General features: G+C 39.2%; 1 protein-coding gene across 2 annotated transcripts; it reads left to right on the forward strand.

Moving 5' to 3' along the window:
• The first annotated feature begins 839 nt into the window (after positions 1–839).
• cdcp1b (CUB domain containing protein 1b) lies at positions 840–15,429 on the forward strand. Of its 2 annotated transcripts, XM_029442783.1 has the most exons (14): positions 840–999; positions 1,137–1,224; positions 3,404–3,622; positions 4,596–4,934; positions 6,033–6,248; positions 6,710–7,051; positions 7,727–7,942; positions 8,495–8,851; positions 9,640–9,999; positions 10,410–10,607; positions 11,511–11,867; positions 12,757–13,113; positions 13,222–13,303; positions 14,213–15,429. In XM_029442783.1, exons 2-14 carry the CDS (start codon positions 1,161–1,163, stop codon positions 14,718–14,720), a joined length of 3,615 nt encoding a protein of 1,204 aa, XP_029298643.1. In that variant the 5' UTR covers positions 840–999; positions 1,137–1,160; the 3' UTR covers positions 14,721–15,429. The 2 variants fall into 2 exon arrangements, with proteins under 2 accessions (XP_029298643.1, XP_029298644.1); XM_029442784.1 differs by lacking the exon at positions 840–999 and having other exon boundaries at positions 1,009–1,224.
• Positions 15,430–15,678: the final 249 nt, after the last annotated feature.

Below are 15,678 nucleotides of genomic sequence, written 5' to 3' on the forward strand. Positions count from 1 at the left end.
GCCCACTCTGCATGCTGTCCGACTGGTTCAACAAAAAGACTTGTGTTTTAGTGTAAACGTGTGTGTGTGTGTGTGTGTGTGTGTGTGTGTGTGTGTGTGTGTGTCAACACAAAGACAGAAAGACAGAAAGATTAGGACATATGTGATATTTTTCTCTTTCTTTTCTTTTGATTTCTTTTGTTGAGTGTTGTTGTGATTAGTTTGGGGTTCATTCGAGAAAATGACATGGTTGAAATCATGATCCTGAGGGTTCATTTAAAGCATTTTGCATTCAAATTGGAATACATTACTTTGGTGATAAACAATTAAAGCTTTCAAAAATGTAACACAAATGTGCGTCTGCGAGTGGTCTTGCCCTCAGGTAGCTATGTTTGTTTCTGTGCAGGAATGTCTGCGTCATGATGAGGCATGTGGAGGCAGGAGGAGAGCCTCTGCAACATGGGAGTGTTATCCACAGTATACACATACTATCAGACACCAAGCATACACACAGTTAAACACATGCTCGTTATCATTTCATTTTGGGAACAAATGCAGCTGACAAGGCACAACATTTTGAATGTAAACATATTGCTCATTTTAACTGTCACCAAAAATAGGACATTTATTCTTAATTCCTGCTGTTAATCTCCACAATATTATCAGAGTTTGATAGTAGCATATAATACAATTAATTCTGGTTATTCAAACATAAACTCTACTTTGAGCTCTGTTTCCACACCCTTCCTCTGCAATCTCATTTTGGGGATACACCGCACGATGCCAACTATCCTTGGCATGTTTGGCTCTTTATAAATAGGGCATCCGTTGTGCCACACGGTGAAGGCAGTCACATAAGGACTCGCCTCTTATCAGAAGTCTTAACTGTGTGTATCCGCTCTGTAGTGTCTCGACTCAAGGGTACAACGGCTGGGCCCGATCCTCCTCCTCACCCGTCAAGTTTGGGCAGGTAACAGTAACCTGCCCGAGGTCCACGCCCTCCTGCGCCGCTGCGCACAGGTAATGCTGAGCAGGAAGTGGCTGTCAACGCTGTCGCTGTCGCTGTAACGTGAATGAAAATGCAACCGTGTATTTGAGAGAGAAACTGCACCTAATACATTATCTTTTTTAAACTTTTGTAATCATTTTAACAACAGGAAACTCCTCATTTATTTGTGAACATGCGGCTGTGTGCGACCTGCGCGCTGCTGGGACTTTTGTTTTTGACGGTCTTCGACATATCAGGTGGGATAATAATCTCTTCTAGTTGTTAAGTGAAGCTTTGTTCACCTGTTTACCTCTTACGTGCTTTTAGTAGGCAACACCTGTTTTTTTGTAAGTGCTTAAACAAACATTGTAGCTTCAGTTCAAGTTTGTGCCAATTGGGTCAAACATAAAATTGCCATGAATGCTGTCTTTTGGGTTTAAACGTGCTCATGCGAAACCTAAAGCAAAGAGGCAGTTCTGTAAAGCACTCTGAATAAAGTGAGCTAGGTCTAACGCTCTGGGTCAATACAGTAAAAGATAATAGAGGCCATTAAGTCAACCTTATGATTGTCTTGAGAGTGGAGATGAGAGGCTGCAGCATATATTCTCTTTGTGACTTCTAGATCTCCATTTCAAAAGGTTTATGAGGCATTTATGGAACTTCCTGGAGGCCTGAATTCATCATGGCTTCATTAATGATTGACCTGCAATCTGCTGCTGAGCTATCAATCTGTCGGGCGTTTTATCATATTTTGTTGTTAGATTTAAACTTGGTGCTTTCTTCTCTACTGACTTAATTCATATCTTGAGGAAAAGGTAATCCGCATCATGGGGAATTTATTCTCTTTTATAGTGTTTGTGGAAATGATCATATAAACTAATATTTGCCACAAAATATGAACATTTTAACCCTTTGACGTCCACTTTTTACTGTCACAAGAAACCCTCTAGCTAACTGTGCTGCAGCGTTGCTCTGTGGTGCTTTCAAGTCCTTGCAAGTTCAAATTATGAATTTCTGGTTTCTTTTCATATGCTCTTTTGCATCACTCCACACTGCCACCAGAGTTCATCTACATTTCAATAACACTATGACGGGAGCTTTCGGTGAAACTTAAGCAGTGATGTAGCTTTACAGCTGCTGGTGTATTAAGTTACAGAGGAAACTAACAGTATCATCTGAATTTGTAAAAGGCAATTTCCCTTCAGCGACCAGTTTGCAATTGCCACATAAGACTCAAATGTCACAAAAACAGCAGTCACTTTTTAAAACTGGTTTACCTTGAGTTCCTCTCTTTACCCAACGCTCGGATGACTCACGACAATGTGAAGTCAATTAATTTGTTTTGGTCTGGCACTACACAACATGGGGATGGGTGTGCCTGATACCACTCTGTTTGCTGTCTGACCATTTGTGGGTGCAAGTTCTGTTCCTTTTGTAGCCTAAATGTTGCCACGGTGTTGAAGTGATACCTTAAATTGTTACAGGAAATCTGACAGTATTCTGCTCAGTGTGAACAAACTGATGTGACACTCATCTGATTCCTGATTGTTTGAATAGGGCTGCACGTTACCAGCTATTTTTGTTTTTGTTTTCTCTGCAAAATGTCTAGTTGAGTCTGGCCAACAGTCCGAATATATCCGGTTTATAATAATATTAGACAATAAAAAGCAGCAAATACTCATATTCAAAAACCTAAAACCAAAGAATGTTTGGTCTTTTTGCTTTAACAAACATGCTCACGAAGACGATGCTAACCTGCTGATGCTAAACAGATATAATGTTCATGTTTTAGTTTTGACATGTTAACATTCGATAATTATCACTGAGCACAAAGTACAGCAGAGGCCGACGGATACTTCCTCATTAGTCTTTGATTTTGACTTGCGGATTGCGCTGGAGGAGAAGTCAGCGGATCATCAAAGTCAGTAGGATTCATCTTCTGCGAACAATGAATGTCTGTACTAAATTTCATGGCAATCCATATAATATCTAATAGTTGTTATTATTGATACGTCAGTTCAGTTCCAAAGTGGTCGACTAACCGACCGTCACTGCCTCCTTTGAGCCGTGCAGCTAATAATGACTTTAAAATGATTCATTGGTTATCATAATAGTTGCAGATCCACTCATCAATTAGTCAGCTTGTTGTTTCTGCTCTAGTTTCGAAGATCATACTGCTAATCCATGTTTTGATGAGACTGAATGTTGTCGCTTGTATGTGCCATATCCAAAGATTCAAGTCCAAATATGGGAATGTGTCCGAGCCGGCTTTCAATCAGCTGATATGCAGTTGAAACAGGACAGGACTCCTTTTGCATCATTTCCCCATTTGAACTTTTTCCCAAACCTAATCAAAACTCACATCTTGAGATTATCGATCACAGTATGAAACATCTTCAGGGTATTTGCATAACTCCCTCTGCTCTGTTTCCTCAGAATGCCTACAGACGACGGTCCGACCACACAAAGGCTCGACAGTGACGGTGTCCACTGAGCTGCCGTTGGATCAATGTGCTGTGTGTACAGTCAGCGGGGTGAATGACACGTCCTGCCACTCCTCTCTGTCTCTGGTACCTGAAGAGGAGGTCAAACTGCTGTTCAACTGCTCCCAGCCCATTGAACAGGCTTACACTGTGACCATCTCTCGGACTATTGGTGAGTTTACTGGCCTCATTTGAAGTTTTAGACAAATTATGTTTTGTTTAGGGAAACAACGAGGACCAAATATAGTTTTACTCTGAAAATGGATGGATTTTTCATGATAAACCACTTATGAAGAGTTGTGTAGTCATGTCTGTTAGAAGGTGTTTAATTCACTTTAAAGGAGTCAACCCTTTCGGAAGCAACCGTGAGACAAGAACCCAAAAACCTGCATCATTCCCGTCCAGCCTCAGTCCATTGTGACTTTTGACAGCGTATGTTGTTCGGGATCCTACAATTTATTGAATTCCCAATGACTTAATTTAATTCACATCAAAACATAGTTAATAGTTCTAGTTCTAGTTAATGAAGGTGCACAAGAGCTGATATTTCTAAAGCTTGGCTAGGCTTTTTGTTTTAGAAGCATTTGTTGAAATTGTCTTTACATCCCGACAGCAATCAATAAATCAAATGCTCTGACAAAATAAATAATTCAGTCTCTGTGGCTGTTGCAGGCCTCTAAAAATAATGTGACGGACTTCTTGCAATTGAATCAAATGGCTATTTCATTGTTAAATAAAAATAAATAGAAAATGCTTGTAAGAAGGCTGTTTATGCTGCTATGCGTTTCTTTACCAGAAGCGTGCGTTGGAACTTTCTTCTTTTTTGATCTTGCATGTTATCTTGACAGCTGTAGCAACAGCCATGTCTGTTGTTTATGTTCATTATGTTAATGTTAGCTGTTTTCTTCCATGTGAATGAGACATGAGGTAGTTGACACGGGTAGCGGTGACGGCACTCTCTCGTGGACCCGTCCAGCAGTAAACGGGCAGTGTGCTTTGGAGGGAGGCCTGAAAGGAGGCGCTGGGATTTTTTTGTTTGGATATTAAAAAATATACCTTACTCTTGCTGGTTTCTCCAAAGTTGCAGAACCTTAGCTTTAAACCAATCTGTGCATCTTTTCTTGCCTTTTTCAATTTGAATCCAGAGTGCACTAAGGACGCCTGCAGCCCTGTAACAGTAGAAACTCAACCCTCCATCCTCACAGAGTTCAGCAGAACCTTGTCCTGGGAGGTGAAGGCGCCTGAGAAGACAGTTGTGGGTCTGGACATCATTGGAGACGGGCTGATAAAGACGACACAACCATGCACTAATGGAATTCAGTATTCGATGACCACATCCAAAACAAACGCTGAGGTCTCTCAGTATTGTCGAGGTGGTTCTATGACTCGCTTCGACCTGACCAATCAAGCTGTTGTGTCTCTGCAAGTTAAACCAAATTCTCAGGTCGACTCCGTGGTGTTCCAGGCCTCCGCTGGACCACTAAGTAAGAACAAATGATTAAATACAAAGTCTGTCAGCTGTCCTTAGGTTCAAACTTGGCCTAGTTATAATGTACATATTTTCTTTGTGGATATTTATGACTAAAGTAACATTCTATAGTTCTTGCATAGAGATGAGATGTTGCTAAATATTTACACCCAACAACTGCAAACTGTAGCCGAACTGTTAAAGCTGACTGAACCAACTGACAAAGCTAACGTTAGCTTGCTAACATATTACCCATTTAGAACAGTAAAATAAGTTATTGACTGTCTGACGTATCTGATCTGAAAACTTGAAATACAGTTTAATAATGATGTAAGCGTCTAACACATGACACACATTACACAACATCATGCTGCTAAATGACTAAATAATGACAGTTGAGTGAGCATAATTTAATGATTCCCTCTCATTCTAAACTGTGTAAATATTAATTAAACTGTCACGCATATTTCTCCATGTATAAAGCAAGAAAGGTCATACGTACATTTACAAATGATTTGCAATTAAGTTTGTCATCTGAAACTGTTATTTTTGGCAGGTGTGCTACAGCTTGTGATGCTACAGTACTGCACTACAGATATTGAATGGAAACCAATTTACTCATTACTAGAGTAATGTCAAATTTAAGGAAGCGTTTGAGGTTTTGGGAAATACCCTGCGCTTATTTTCTTTAGATGAAAAGATTAATGCCTGTCTCCATTTGTCCTAAGGTAACAAAACATGTTGCAACAAGTTATACTTGTTTGTTCAGTACAAAATAAATAAATGGGATTAAACAAACGATTTAGTTAAAGTGATGAGCCGGGCTAGCTGTTTCCCCCGGTTTCCAGTCTTTGTGTTTAAGCTAATTTAGCTGCAGAACCTTCATTCTTTTTTTATGATAGTGGTATAAATCTTCTCATCTTAGTCTCAGTTTATTTCCCTAAATGTTGACCTTTTCCATTAAATGTTCATGCTGCAACATGAATTCACTAGTTTGAAATGAGCTGGTTGCTACTAAGAACTGAGGAAGCACTTATTGATGGATTTACAAATAGCAGGTGTAACCCAATCTTGACACCTTTCTCACGCTCTCCTTTTTACCCCTTTTCTTTAGAGGGCCGAACAATGGTTATAACCGTTGATTCAAGCACAACTGTGGTCATCAGCCGGGATCCTAAGGAAGCAGAATGTGATGTGTGCTCAGTCGATGGCTCGACTCCCGACTGTAGACCCACAGAGAAGACAATGACGAACGTTGAAAGACTCTCGCTGGAGTTCAGCTGTCAGAAACCTCAGGAAGTGTACAGCGTGAAGATGAAGAAGAAAATAGGTGAGAACTGTTGAGGCTGCATGTCAACGTTTACTTCAGTTACCAGCATAATTTGGGATTGGTCATTTTAAACTATGCATTTGATTCTCATGTATGGAAGACAAGAAAGGGACTTATTCATCACCTAAAGAAAGATAAATATTAAATGCATATAGAGAAGCTGTAATGAAGACATAAATCAATAGTTAATTGCAAAATTGAATGAACATATGTTGCCAATTATTTTAGAAATGAGTACATTTCTTTAATTATTTTCTACAGTTCAACAATAGACTATGTAAATATGAATGTATTATTTTTCTACTACTACTTGTATATGTATTTATTTATTTATAGCTATATAAGTGTAATTTGCCACTCAAAGTCTAGACTTTTTCTCTTTGTAGTATTTAAAAAGAAAAGAATAAACAGTATTTTAAACCTTTTTTTTAATATTTTTTTTAATCATTTCTATTACCCAGAATGCACCCCGAGCTCCTGTACTCCAGCTGCAGGAGAAGTTGATCCCGATCTCTTCAAGGACTTTAAAAGATCCATAACATGGGACATTAGTGTACCAGAGAGGACTGTTTTAACTCTGGACTTCCCTGGTGGATTAAAGGAAAATACTGGAGCAGAAAATTGCGATGATGGCCTCCAGTACTCGGTGAGCACAACTAAAAGTGACGGAAAGACAAAAAGTAACAGCTACTGTAAGAGTGGGACAGTGTCTCAGCTGGATCTGCTCGGAGCGACGACTGTGACTGTAGAAGTGCCCAAAGGAGTTGAACTGGACGCATTCACTGTCAAAGCAGCACCAAGAGGCAAGTGTCTGTTCCCTCAGTTTGTTCACACGAAAAAGAGAAACAAGTAGCTGTTTATTTACAGAACAATACATACTATATATATCAAACATATTCCTAAATAGAAGCTACGTCCTTTTAAAAGGACACACAGATGTTTCATAATAGTTCATAAAAGCTTAAATGTAATGACTTAGTTTAGCGTTTAGTTTTAATTGACAGGAGAGATTGATCAACAGAACATAATTACTGTAAATGAGCTGGAGATAGCAGAGGTATCTTATTTTTTTATATTGGGGAAAATACACGCAGAGCACAATTGTTCTGTATTTAACATTTTTTAACTGTACTGACTAAAACAAAATACGCACAACAAAATAGGAGGAAAAAAAAGCAATAATGCACAAGACAAAAATATGCAATGCACATTCCTTTTACAATAAAAATAAAAGCACAAAAAGACAAGGAAATTATTCCTTGAAAAGTATCAGTTTGATGTTAGGATGTAAAATAAAATTAAGTCCATATGAAAGTAAAACAGCAATTCAGTATCAGCCATCACATTTGAGTCGATGTAAGGGATCTATAAAGGCTCTCCTAATCTTCCTAAACTTCGTAGGTCTGTGAACCACATTTCATGGGAGACTTTCTGTGATCTTTAGTCTGATGAATATCTTATTTTTCTTTCTTCTTTAGGTGGTAGAATGCTGATCGTTACGCCCGATCCTGACACCATCATTACCATCAGCCGGGTGACCAGCGAGCCAGACTGCAGTGTGTGTTTAAAAATGGATCCCAAACAGAAATGCGAACCGACATACATCACCCTGAAAGATCCTCGCAACACCACAGTAGAATTTACCTGCCCCCGACCTCAGGATGTTTTCATTGTGGAGATCAACAGAGAAATTGGTATGAAGGTCAAACATGTTTTTGTATTGACGGTATCTCATCAAGTAGATGAGGAGGAAAACTAAAAATAGGTTAATCAAGCAAACGTACAAGTCAAAACAACAGTAATAAGAGCCATCTTGCTGTCCAGTTCACTGTCAGTGTAGAAAGAGACATTACGTTTTGTTTTGTTAAAAATCTCTATTAGTTAGCGCAAAGTTTAATTTGTATTTAAAACATTTCACAACCCTAAATCCCGTTTAGTCTCTTCACGTTGTGACTTCAACAAAAATAACACCCAACTTGAGTCAGTTTGTTACTAATTTCACCAATATTCTTAACAAACCAGAACACATTTAATTGATTTGTCTTTTTAAACTGTATGATTTATTTTTCCAACACTCTCCCATTGACTGACTATATTCATTTAGGTTAGACTTCTTAAGATTCTTCATCACTAAATGATAACACTTAAGTTACTTGTTTTCATGCTTTAACGATGCAGTTTTTAAAATCCTTGTCGACACAAAACTAAATCACCATCACGTGTATGCTCTTCTCTACAAATGCCAGATTGCACAGAGACATCCTGTTCTGGAAACATTGGTCAGGCCGAGTCCTCGCTGTTCCCCGATTTCAACCGGACCTTTACCTGGGATCTGAAAGTTGTCGCTACTCGGGCCTTCCAACTGGACTTCCCCGAACCGGGAATGCGACAGATTCCCAATAAGGAGACCTGCCCAGATGATCACACATACTCTCTTGTTACCTATCTGCGCACAGGGCCAGCAACCATTGGTACCTTTTGCAAAGGAGGAACTGTGACCACCATCCTGGCTCGCTACAAGGGCCGCATGTCTCTGCAGGTGCCTGGTGACAGGAAGCTGGTTCCTATTGACTTCAAACTCAATGTTGGACCTGAGACCAGCAGTAAGTTAGGAGATCTCTTAGTTAGATGTTATTTCTGTGTCGTGCCAAACGTTTGGTCCGTCCCACTCCACATGGGATTAGAAGACACCACTACATATCAAACATCATGTAAAAAGAAATCCAGTGTTAATTGCGAGACGGTAAAATGTAGTTTAATTTTTTTTTAACTTTACCAAAATCGCTTTATTTTTGTTCACAAAAAAAAGGACTAAATGTTTTGTTTTTTCACATTGAGCACAGTCAGGAGGACTCTGAGTAATAACATTATTAATAATAATAATATTTTTGTCAAAAGAAAGTGACAAAGTGCTTCACATATAAATACAGTAATAACATAATACAAGTACTGAAAGAGCAACAAACAAATTGAAATAGTAAAACCCATAAAACTGAAGAAAAATTAGACTCAGGTAAAATCAGGGTAGGCAGTGCAATAAAATTAAGTTTTGAGCTTAGCTTTAAAAGAAGCCACAGACTCAACCTGCCGTATATCCTGTAACTTACTTCTCTAAATTTAAGTTAACAATGACAACAAGACTTGGGAGAAAGACTAGATTGACTGAAATATTCACATATTCTGATGACTGAAACTAAACTAAAATAGTATTGTTTTTGTTTTAGATTTCCTTTTTTTTTGTCAACTAAAACTAAAAAGAAGAGGATGAGGTTAACTAAATATGATCAAAACTAGGAAGGACACTTGACACGGGACTAAGACTAAATAAATAAGAATAGCTGACGCTAAAGACATCTTCTACTCACCATATTCTCTCCTTGTTTCTCTCCAGTGGTGGCCATAGTGAAGGTCAACTTACCACGAGGTGTGTCTGACACAGACTTCATCTCAGCCAACTATCCCAGTGATTTCCCTGATAACCAGCAGATGCAGTGGCACTTCACGGTGCCCGGCATGCACAACTACACAATGCGTTTTCGCAATCACACATCTCCAGAGTGCCTTAATAATGAAGTGGAGGTGGCGTACCAGAAGGAGGAAAAGAAGGCGATCAAACTGACTCTGACGGACTCTCAGCCGCAGCACCAGCAGGGCAACTTCAACATGGTGCTGAAGAACTGTGAAACCAACACGACGCTACAGGGACTCACCCTGAACTACAGAGTCTCTGTAATGAGGAGTGGGCATCCAGGTACAGTCGGCATTAAAACTTCTGAAGCTCTGGAATATGTGCGGTACATGCGCTCAAGTAACCAGGTTACTCAGAGAAACCAATTTGCTTGTGTTTTACAAAAGGAGCAAAGAAAGGACAGATGTAATTTTCTGGCGACCTAGATTGGGAAATACAGTCGCCGTTTGAGAAACGGGATAATGCAGCAGACACATTTATATTTAATGCAGATGATTAGAAAGGTCTTTGAGAGTTTAATCAACTTTCTGGCTAATTAAAGTATGTACATGTATATTTGGAATAAATCCAACTGTACTGTATTTAAGTACAATTTTGACATACTTGTACTTTATTTAAGTTACAATAAAAGCTGACTTGAAGACTTTTTGATCACTAAAATATTGTCTTTCTATGTTGTATTTCTGTCTTAGTTCTGTGTGCGGTGGATCTAACCAAGCGCAAAGGAGTGTCCCTGCAGATAGAGAAAGTGGGTTCTGATCCCTACTGTGAGATGAGCATTAACTCTAAGGTTGAAAAGAAGATACATGTGGAAGCAGGCACGAAGGCCGGCCTCGCCTTCCTCGACTGTCCACATGAAGATGTGCGCCTGACTGCCAGTAAAGTTATTGGTAAGATGATTTTATTTTTGCATGTTCATGAAATGCTTGTAGTTTTTTCAGTTTACTTGATACTGTAAAGCAGGGGTGAGGAACCTTTTTCCTATCAAGGGCCATTTTATTTTTTACAACATCCTTCGAGGGCCATACTAATTATTGAACTCATAACCTCTGCTAATTTAAAAAGACGCAGCCCATTCATTTCACCTTTCTTTCATGCTGTGCAAAAAAAGAAACATTTTTATCCATGTATCTTTCTGTTTTATCAGAAATCAGAAATCCTTTTAGTCCCACAACGGGGAAATGTATCTTGTCACAGCAAAAGAACATATAAAGTAAAAAGGCAGTACACAATAATTAAATAGAATAAAAAATAATATAAGTACCAAGTGAATATTGCACATGGCAGTGATAATTGCACAAATTATAAAAAGTGAGTAGCCTATTGTAAATGGCTGTGATACTTGCACAGCAGTGGTGGAATAGTCTGTTCTTGGTCTCTCTCTCTCTCTTTATTTTTCATCACTGAAAGCGTGTCCTCACAAACTAGGCACACTGGCCTTTTACTTCCAAAAAGAAACAATCGTTCGTCCGTTTCTCCTGGAAAGTGCGACATTCCGCATCCACCTTTCTCTGTTTTACACTCGCCATGCTGCGTTCACTGATGTCAACGACAGTCTCGTTTGACATGACCTCGTGTTGTGTTCAAGGACCCTGACCCTGACCAGGAAAAACAGTCAGTAAACCGTTTCATTCTATTGCTGGTCTTTTTTTTTTTTTTCTAGTGGATATTTTTGCGTGTGTTTATGAATTACCTCAAGGGCCGGAGGTTCCCCACCCCTGCTGTAAAGAGATTAAAGAGTCTTTGTCTATCACCGTTCCCTGGTTAAAAAAATATGTTGTGCCTTTTTACAGGGTGCCAAAATTTGACCTCCTGCTCTGCGACTCTCCTCACTGTGCCCAGACTGGACTCCTGTCTAGCGATGCCCCTCCACAGCTTCACCTGGCACCTCAACGTCCCTCAGGACAGCACCGTGGAACTGACGTCGCCGACAGGAAGTCTCCGACAATCCCTGCCCGGCCAGGAGTGTAATCAGTCTGTCTCCTTGCATGTGGCAGAGGGCGATGGGTTTTCTGTTGGAGAGTTCTGCTTTAAAGGAATGATCCAGAAAGTTCAGGTGCAAGGCAACGTCTCCGTCACAGCCACAGCCAAGGACTTCAGCAAGATCAAGGGGCATTTTCTCAATGTCAACTACAGTCGGGAGATCGCAGGTAAAACATGAATATACTGCGGGCTGCAGTTAATGATTATTTAAACTTTCGATTAATCCGCAGATCATTTTCTCAGCTAATAGATGAATAACTTTTAGGAATGCGCCGATTGTGAAATTCTGGGCTGAAAACAATTTGGCCGATAGTTGATGTCAATGCATATGTTTTTGTTGTTATTTATTCCCCCATGTGTGCCAGTGAAAAAGTTAATTATATATATTTTTAAACTTAACTGTTTTAATGTCATTCAGCCCTTCATTACACTATCTTTAATTAAGCACAAATTAAATCATTTATTAAAGAACCTTTGTTTGTTGTTGAATGTTTCAATACTTGCGAATATCGGCCGATACCGATGTTCTGCTGATAAATTGGTGCATTTCTAATATATTTATCAGAAAATGGTGGTGAATGGCCAATATACGTGTATACCTAAAGCCAAGGGTGGCATCTTCATATTAACAGTTTTATTTTTACTTACGATCCAAAACCCAGAGATATTCAAATGTCTAACATTTGTCCTTTGAAAAGCTTAACTCAGTAAATTGTTGGCATTTAACAGTTTCAACTCTATTATACTGTCCTTTCTTTATGGTTTTAATTATCATTACAACGTTCAGACAGGTTTTAACAGATTATAATCAATTTGAGCGGATTTTTGTATACCAAAAGATTCAATTCATAAATTCTGAAAATAATCATTAGTCGCAGCCCTCGTAAGAGGATCTGTATCCTCCTGTGCTGTGAATCTCCACTATAGTTATGGTGAAATACAGCACATTCATTTTACACACACATACACACAGGGGCACTATTGTACCATGAAAGCTGGATGATGCAGTACTGAGACTCAGCATTATTTCCATCTCTCCCTTTTTTTCTTTTTCAGAGAGCATTATTTACAGAGTCAGTCCAATGGAGTCATCTCCGACCCTGCTGGCCACCCCAAACTGGCCTCAGGGTATGAAGCCTTCGTCCACCGTAGCCTGGATCGTCACTGTACCGAGCCAGTACCAGGCGCATGTGCATTTTGTCAACATCAGCCAGCCCAAATGCAACGACAGGCACACCGCCATCAAGGTGAGGATGCTGGGGGACGATGAGGAGATGCTGAGCCGCAGGGAGGACGAGCAGGCGGAGGACAAGTTGACAGTGCCACGAAGTTTCTATCTCAACATGTCCAACTGTATTCCAGAGGAGAGAAACTTTGGTGCAGTGACTAAAATCGTTCTGCAGAAGAAGTCCAGTAAGCAAGCAAGCAGGACTAATTCAGGCCTTGTACACAAAAATAATGCCTTTTTAGATTACTGAAGTAGATTTACTTAATTCTACCATGTCGTCTTTTTTTATACAGATCTCTTGGCCATCTTACTCGGGATCGCAGGAGTTCTGCTGCTGTTGCTCATAGTGTTGGCTGTTGTGTGCTTCGTCACAAAGTGAGTACACCTGTAGAAGAAAGAGCGTTAACATCTGGGCCCGTATTTATCAAACGTTTAATCGTGAGATTTTTAATTTTAAGTGAAACATAAAAGTAACAATCCCACGCTTTGACTCTGACTCTTAAGTGCAAGAATACAAGCTATTTATCATCATTCTTGTCACATAGAAAGGCTCTTAAATGTAAAGGAGTACATGCAGTGCAGTGCAGAGACCACTTCTGAGGGAAAATGTTATCTGAAGTATGAATCATTTATTCAATAGACTTTAAAGAAAATAACAGAAATTGCAGAAAAACGCACCGCTGGGTGTGTAAATGTTGAGTAAATCCTTTTTTCTGATTGTCTATCCCTGTAAGTAAGTTGCTAGATAAATGTATTTTATTCTTTCAGGGAATAACTTTTTGACTCCTAAATTGGCTCTTACTGAAAGTGTATGTATGTGTGTATGTATATATATATATATATATATATATATATATATATATATATATATATATATATATATATATATATATATATATATATATATATATATATATATATATATATATATATATATATATATATATATATATATACATACATTTATCAAGCTTTTTGCTTTTTTTTTACTAACTGAAAGTATAAAGTTTTATATTTCTTTTTAAATTTTACAATATTATTTATTTAGTTGTATTTTTAAAATATTTAACTACGTTTATTCATTTTTAGGACTCAATTAAGTGTAATAATTAGAGGTTTGATGAGTTTTGGCCCTGGTTTCTGTGCGTGTTAGATAAAGGATCATGTTTTTAAAATGAACTGGATTAGTGATATTTATTTGTCTATATTCTGTATAGACTGTACCTGATGATGTTTGTTGACTCTTTCTTATCGTTTGTGGTCTGCCTTCATCTATTCAAACAGGAAAAAGAAAAAAGACAAAATGAACGAGGAGTCCGCCATCTACATGGGCAAAGGGAATATCTTCCGCCCGGGTGACAGTCACTTCACCAAAGCTCGGTCTGATAACGAATCCCACGTTTACGCCTCCATAGATGAGACGATGGTGTACGGCCACCTGCTGGGTGACTCCAGCTACGCCGACAGCATGCAGGACCACTTCAACGGGATTCAGGTGGACTCTTATAAGACATTTACCGGCCCCACTGAAGCAGAGCTGCCTGTGATCAAAGAGCCGGACCATGAGCCTGAGATGGATCAGTTCAAGACGTTCCTGGACCCGTCCGAGTCTTTCCTCCCGCCCCGTCCACGCACTCCCATCAACCGGCAGGACAGCCTCGTCTTCGAGGACCGCAGGATGGTGGACAATGAACTGTACACGTTCAAGAGCACAGGGGGCATAAACACAATCCGGCTCTCTGGTGTCGACATGGAACCACAGCCTTCTATTGTAACAGAGGACTCCTTGTAGTGCGTCAGGACCGTTACTTAATTCTCGTTAGAGCGCAGAGTATCTCTAGACTGTACTGATGTGAACTCTGTCCCTCGATCACACTCAGGGAATATGAGATCGATGTGCTTCTGAATGTGGTGAATATGTTGTCTTTGTCAGAGCTCCACCATTTCTAAAGTGTCAAGAGTTGAAGCTGTAATCCTGTTCTTTACAGGAAGTTTGGTATTTTGGAAGATACCTTTTGTCTTCCTTGCAGAGAGTTGGAGGAGAATATCAATTCTATTCTCAAGTCTGTCCAGTTAATATAACCTCTCCTAATAGCACCTCTAAAGCTCCATATAAGATAATCAGTGAGCTTTATAGTTGCTAGGTGGATTATGTTACTTTTAAACAGAGCCAGGCTAGCTGTTTCCAGCCTTTGTGCATCTTTCTGTACAAACATGAGCAATATCGGTCTTCTCATCCAACTCTCAGCAAGAAGGCAACAAAAACACAGACTATCGGACTATTCCTTTAATGTTTGTTTTGTTTACTAAATCTCTGCCCATGTGGCGTGGATTCAGGAGCAGGGACTATGAAAAATGTGCAAGGACCAGAGGTACTTGTGTTTTTAATAGTGTTTTTATATTGTTTACTTGACTTTTAAAGAGATTTGTGTTTTGTTTTTTTCTTTACCTGTAAATATGTGTTTTTATTATTGTTTTGCAATAAATTCTAGGAAAATGTTCTGGTGGGGAAGCTTCTTCTGTTTACTTCATGAGGTAATGACTGCCATCACACTTCATTTTCTTTCTTATGCTGAGACTGACTGATTGTATTCTGGATGGGGAAAACAATTTCAACCACAGGAACTCTGGCCATAAAAAAACAGTTAAGTGAAGGAGGGAGTGGAAGACTTCAGACTGCAGAGCAGCAGCCAATGTTTACCATGGAGAGCTGTGTTTTGACTGGAAACAACAAATGTGGAAGCCAGGAT

This window comes from Cottoperca gobio, chromosome 11, assembly GCF_900634415.1.
Source record: "Cottoperca gobio chromosome 11, fCotGob3.1, whole genome shotgun sequence".
Lineage (NCBI taxonomy): Eukaryota > Metazoa > Chordata > Actinopteri > Perciformes > Bovichtidae > Cottoperca > Cottoperca gobio.

Coding starts and splice junctions, on each gene's coding strand:
- cdcp1b (XM_029442783.1), top strand. CDS start 1,161: ATGCGGCTGTGTGCGACCTGCGCGCTGCTGGGACTTTTGTTTTTGACG. Junction 1,225..3,403: donor GACGGTCTTCGACATATCAG/GTGGGATAATAA, acceptor CTGTTTCCTCAG/AATGCCTACAGACGACGGTC. Junction 3,623..4,595: donor GACCATCTCTCGGACTATTG/GTGAGTTTACTG, acceptor ATTTGAATCCAG/AGTGCACTAAGGACGCCTGC.